Source organism: Oryza brachyantha, chromosome 7 (assembly GCF_000231095.2).
Source record: "Oryza brachyantha chromosome 7, ObraRS2, whole genome shotgun sequence".
In the NCBI taxonomy this organism is placed as follows: Eukaryota; Viridiplantae; Streptophyta; class Magnoliopsida; order Poales; family Poaceae; genus Oryza; species Oryza brachyantha.
Window position 1 is genome coordinate 13440752 of NC_023169.2, and position 5737 is coordinate 13446488.

General features: G+C 49.6%; 1 protein-coding gene across 8 annotated transcripts; it reads left to right on the forward strand.

Moving 5' to 3' along the window:
* The first annotated feature begins 1038 nt into the window (after positions 1-1038).
* On the forward strand, positions 1039-4860 carry LOC102718096 (BTB/POZ domain-containing protein At3g22104). Of its 8 annotated transcripts, none has more exons than XM_040526232.1 (4): positions 1039-1213; positions 1974-2205; positions 2563-3726; positions 4161-4860. In XM_040526232.1, the coding sequence occupies exons 3-4, from the start codon at positions 2797-2799 to the stop codon at positions 4662-4664; spliced, it is 1434 nt and encodes a 477-aa protein (XP_040382166.1). In that variant the 5' UTR covers positions 1039-1213; positions 1974-2205; positions 2563-2796; the 3' UTR covers positions 4665-4860. The 8 variants fall into 8 exon arrangements, with proteins under 8 accessions (XP_040382166.1, XP_015695418.2, XP_040382164.1 ...); XM_040526230.1 differs by having other exon boundaries at positions 1150-1213; positions 1365-2205; XM_040526235.1 differs by having other exon boundaries at positions 1150-1213; positions 2121-2205.
* Positions 4861-5737: the final 877 nt, after the last annotated feature.

The following is a 5737-nucleotide window of genomic DNA, read 5'->3' on the forward strand; positions in this document are numbered from 1 at the left end:
TCCGTTTGTAAACCATTATTTTTCTCCTAAAGAAATGTCAACATCGAGAGACCATATGCCTTGTGCTTTATCATCCATGCCTTTTCGTTTATGCTTATGCTTATACGGCAAAATTTGAATTTTCAACATTAAATTTAGGAGCTTTTTTACTATCCTTAAAAATTACCTTAAGAAAAAAAATTTAGAACAAAAATTCTGGTACTTAAGGTAAATTGTAGATCATGGTACTACATTTTTACACTAAAAAAAGGTATCTCGATATACTTTTTCCAAAATAATAAAATAACTCTAATTTTAAAGTTAATTTTGAGATTTTTTTTCACCAAAGTTTATTTTTTATATCGGCTTTTAGGTCACTAGGAATACGTATATAAAAGTTTTATTCATAAATTATTTTTTGTTTGTAAATATATCGTTTGACTTTTTCCATAAAAAAACCCTCCATTCAAATTTATTCAAGGCAACAGAAAAAGTACACTATTTCTTAAACATAGCGATTCCAAAGCCAATATTTTACCCCAGTTGAGGCACAGATTATCTCACATCAGAGAATCAGGTATCCGAGTGTCACATGGAAATGACCAACTCAGATGCTCCTTGCTTAAACCTAGACAGCACAAGCATGCAATGCATTTCTGTCTCTACACAAAACCTACTCCCCTATAAGAAGATACATTCTTTTCTGTTGCCCATTTCTTGAACCAGGAGAGGCCTAGCACTGGCTGGCCTGAATAGTACCCAAGCACATTGCACAAATATGCAATGTGCAAAAGGGTAAAAAGGCAGAGAGAAATCAAGACCCAGCCTTACATATTCCCCAAAGCTCTCCTGCAAACTCTCCACTTGCAGGGTGGCAGAAGCTGTCAGGAGCTCAGGATCCACCAACTTCTTTGGCTGGCCCCTCTACCCCTCTTCTCTCTCTCATCACCATTGCATTGCAGCCCCATTGCTGCCATTGACCACTCAGAGCAGTTGCCCTTGGGCATTTAGCCATTTGGAAGCTTGAGCTTTCTCTTGTGTGTTGTTTGGGTTGGGGGTGGTGCCATCCCTTTATGTTACTGCTTCCATCCCCATCATTGCAGCCTTTTCCATCTTCTTTGCCATGTTGCTTTAAAGCTTGGCTGTGGTTGTGGCCAAGGCCAAGGGCAACAAAAAGATGGCATGTGTTCTTGAGGTGGATGTGGATGGTGAAGAGCTCTTCCTTGTTGATAAGGTGCTGCTCCCTTCTTGCTCTTCTTCTTCTTCTTCAGCAAATCTTGCAGTTCTTGAAACTCCTAAGGTCTCTTTTCTTTGCTCTGCTCATCTCCTCGTCCTGCGTAGGTGATGATGATGTTTTTGCTGATGATTTATTTCTTCTCTGGCAGCTTGCCGTCCAAGTCTAGTGCCTCTGTCTTTTGGTGATTGCTGTTGTGTAGCTCCTGGTCACTAGTGTTCCATCACCAAGTTCTTGGGGATGAGTGAAGAAGTGTGTCATATCCAGTTGGAATTGAGCCTGTTTTAATTCCTAGCATTTGTTGTTTCCTCTGTCCAAACCGTTTCAGGTAGTCCCCAAAATTTTGGCATTACCTAGCGATCTCTTTCCCAATTTTGGTCTCTTCCATTCTTTGCTTCTATCCCCTTGTGCCTGTTCTCTCCTTGATCCCTAGCCTGCCTGTCTGAAGATTTTTGGGCGCTGTGCACAGCTTGTCACATCCTACTTGTTTCTCATACCGACCTCGAGTTTGCAGCAGCTACGATTTGCTTCTTTGGCCTAAAATGCTTGCATTGTCTGTCGTCTCATCGCTTGTTCTTGCTGTAATCTTGTTCTTGAGCTGTAGCCTGCCTCTCCTGTGGGAGTGGGACAGGCTTCGCTGCGCTTGTGCAAGCCTGTCAGTTGTCACACACTGTTGGAATTGAAACCATCACCTTAATTGCAGCAGTTAATCTGAATCTCCTTCTGTGATCCTTCTGATTTTTTTTTACTGCAATTTCAGAGGAGGAAGACGTCTCGATCTTCCAATTTAAGTGCGGTGTGGGTTCCATCCCCATTCCATTTCGCCATCGCCATCAATGAGCAGCCAGCTCGCCATGCCTGGCATTTCTTCTTCCTTCTCATCTCCTCCTCCTACTTAATGGTGCAGGCGTACTACTGCGACTGCTGCTGCTGCTACGGTTTCTTGCTTGTTCGGTTCACCTCCCTCCATGACGAGAGCTCGCAGCAATTAGGCGAGTAAATGTTTCATTCCATTCCTCTCCTCTCCGGCGTTAATGGCCTAATAGCTACAGCTCATCTGCTTCGCCTCTGTCAGTGCAATGCTTTAATGGCGTTTGGTGGCTGCCATGGCCACTAGCTTCCTCCTCATTAAGAGCTTAAACTGCATGTTCCTCTTAAAAAGGGGTGATTTTTTGTTGTCGTTGTTGTGTGCGTGTTGGCGATTGGCATTGATTCGGAATCTCGAAAGTGGGTGTGGATTGGGTTGGGATTGTGTCCTTTGATTCTTGTAGGAGTAATTGTTGTGTTGTTTGATGTGATCTCTTTGTCCTGAATTGTTTTTTTCTATGCTTTGTTTGGTGAATTTGCAGGACGTTCTTGCACCGTTCTGTGGTAGGATCAAGAATTTGGCCGCCGCCGGCGGCGGCGGCGAGGGGGTGGTCGGAGCTGCAGCGCCTGCGAGGGGGAGTAGGAGGGTAGTGCTGCGCGGGTTCCCCGGCGGCGCCGAGGCGTTCGAGCTCGTCGCGAGGTTCTGCTACACCGGCGGCGGCGGCGTCGCGGTGACCTCGTCCAACGCGTGCGCGCTGCGGTGCGCGGCGGAGTTCATGGACATGGCTGCAGCGGCGGAGGTGTCCACCCCGCCGAGCCTGGTGAAGATGACGGAGAAGGCTCTCGACGAGATGCCGCAGTGGTCGTGGCAGAGCGTGGTCGACGCCGTCAAGCAGTGCCAGCGACTGCTCCCGGTGGCGGAGTCGACGGGGGTGTTCGACAGGGTCGTCGGCGCGCTGGTGTCTCACATGGCCGTCCTCCCGGGGGATGCCACCCCGACGAGCTCCTCGCCGGAGAGCTCGGCGTTCCGTTTCTCGTGCGACACCAAGAGCAGCTGCCTCAGCACGCGGTGCACTAGCCGCACCTGGTGGTTCGAGGACCTCGTCGTCGTCCTCGGCCCCGGCATGTTGGAGCGCGTCGCCAGGGCGCTCGTCGCCAAGGGCACCGACCACGGCGTCGTCTCCAGGTTCCTCTTCTACTACCTCAAGTGCCGCCTCGCCGGCGCGACCGCCGACGACAAGCGGGCGATGCTCGAGGCGGCGGTCGCCGTCATGGCCGGCCTCGACCGGAGCTCGGTCTCCTGCAAGGGCCTCTTCGGCATCCTGCGTATCTCCTCCCCGCTGAAGCTCGCCGCCTCTTGCCACGACAGCCTCGTCGCCATGATCGGCGGCAAGCTGGACCACGCGACACTGGACAACCTGCTCGTCCCGTCGCCGGCCGGGACGACGAGCAGCCTGTACGACGTGACCCTTGTCCTCAGGTTCTTGGACGCCTTCCTCCACGCCGCCGGCGCCGGCGCCGGCGCCGCGCGCGACGAGCCAACGAGGCTGAAGAAAGTGGGCAAGCTCATCGACCTGTACCTCGCCGAGGTCGCCCCCGACCCTTCGCTGCGCCCGGCCAAGTTCGTCGAGCTCGCCACCGCGCTGCCCGCCGCTGCGAGGGACTGCCACGACGCGCTTTACCGCGCCATTGACGTCTACTTCCAGGTAATCATCAAACGGTCAAACCCTCCCATCTCCAGAATTACTCAGATCTTGTTGCTGCCTCCGTTCCTCGACACTTCGACATTGTGCACTGTTCATAATTTTGTCAGCACTACGCAGTCCTCGCATTAATTGCGAGTGCGTTTATTGCCACTACCTCCTCTGAATCCTATGCATCATGCTAGTGTTCAGGACACGACTTCTGTTCTCTGAATGTTCTCTGAAGCATGAACCGATTGGAGTTGTCTGTAGAACAAAAAAAATGATCTTTTGTCCTAGAAGCTTAAGAATTTGGCATTTTTTGACACTGTCAGTTGCAAGAGGATTATCCTACTGTGTTTGCTTTTAATTGTGCTGGTTTTAAGATGATAAATTATCGATTTTCGTAATTAGTTGCTCTAGCTGAAAACTAATGGTGGTCTGGTCGATCATGGCAGGTGCACACGCGGCTGACGGACGAGGAGAAGATGAGGATCTGCAAGGGCATCAACTACGAGAAGCTCTCGCCGGAGTGCTGCAAGCACCTCGCCCGGAACGCCAGCTTCCCGACGCGGGCGGCGGTGCAGGCGCTGGCGTCGCAGCACACGGTGCTCAAGAGCCTCCTCCGCGGCGGCGGCCCTGACCAGCAGCAGCTGAAACCGGTGTCCGTGTCCTCCTCCCCTCCTCCGGCCAGGCTCAAGCACCGCGGCGGCGAGGAGCACGACGACCTCGTCGGCGGCGGCGGCGGGGTCGTCCTGTACGCCAGGAGGCTCGACCTGTCGCTGGAGAGCCAGAACCTCAGGTCGCTCCTCGACGGGATGCACTGGCGGGTGATGGAGCTGGAGAAGGTGTGCAGCCGGATGAAGACGCAGATGAGCAAGATGAAGGCGGCCAGGAGAGGCGCCGCCGGCGGCGGCGCCGGCCGAGCCTCCTCAAGATCACTTCCCCGGATGTGTTCTTGAAGCTCGTTTCATACTGATTGTACATAGGACTAGCAGAGAATGCAGAGATGTGTTCTTCCATCCCTGCATTTTTCGTTTCTTTTTTTTTTCTTCATTTTTTGTCAATTTTTTTCATATGTGTATTATGATGATGCATCGGTTCTTGGTCACTGGAGAGAAGAGCTAGTGAAAATGGGAGGTGTCTCTGAACTCTGAAGAACATGGCATGATGGCAATGCATATACCATGTGAATAGATTAACTAATACCACAGTACTTTTCTTCAGAAAACAATTTGCCAAGTATCTCAGATGCTTAAAATTGTTTATGCCGATGGTTTCAAAATTGTTTTCTAGGTCACACAAGACCTAGAAAAGATTAAACCATTCTAATAAACAAATCCACTGGGATGTCCTTGCTTAAGATGCTTGTTATTGTGTAAAGCATGATCAGTAAAGGCACAATGACATCATGGCAGCCAAGGTTCAGGGGAACAGTTGACTTGCACACTGCAGATTAATCAACTCGGTAAATATACTGTTACAGTGTTTAGAAAGCAAGGACAGCTCTGACAGGGCTGATTTGGCTAAGCTTAGTGGTAAAGAACATGGGCATCTGAGTCACTTTCTAGGCTGGGAACTTTTTTCCCTCCCGAATGAGCTTTTTGGATGCTCTTTGAGACAATAAAACAAGGGTTAAAGGAGGAGTATACAGTGTCTAACCTCAAATATATTACTGGCATCACTAATTTATTTACTGCCTCCCACACGCTTGTCCTGATCTTGCCATGCTTCCAATTACTGCATGATGCTGTTGATCTTACACATACACCCAGAGCCAGTTCAAAGTTCAGAGATTGATCTATACCAATAATCTTTGTGCTCGGTGCGCCTGACAGAAACTTTTCATTTCCTTTTCGCTTACCACTGGTTTCAAATCCAACTTCTGAAAAACACAGACACAGAGAGAGAGAGAGAACATGACCTGCAATATTTTTCAAACAAGATCAACTGCCATTATGATCTTCACAGCAAAGAAAACCGTCCTTAACCATCTGTGTAAATAACAGCACAAGTAATTGCACATCGTTCTTAA

What these genes read in the sequence shown, in the direction of transcription:
- LOC102718096 (XM_015839932.2), top strand. Translation starts at nt 1,157, where the DNA reads ATGGCATGTGTTCTTGAGGTGGATGTGGATGGTGAAGAGCTCTTCCTT. An exon ending in AGCTCTTCCTTGTTGATAAG is followed by an intron (nt 1,214 to 2,562) that starts GTGCTGCTCCCT and finishes GTGAATTTGCAG; the next exon opens with GACGTTCTTGCACCGTTCTG. An exon ending in CCATTGACGTCTACTTCCAG is followed by an intron (nt 3,727 to 4,160) that starts GTAATCATCAAA and finishes CGATCATGGCAG; the next exon opens with GTGCACACGCGGCTGACGGA.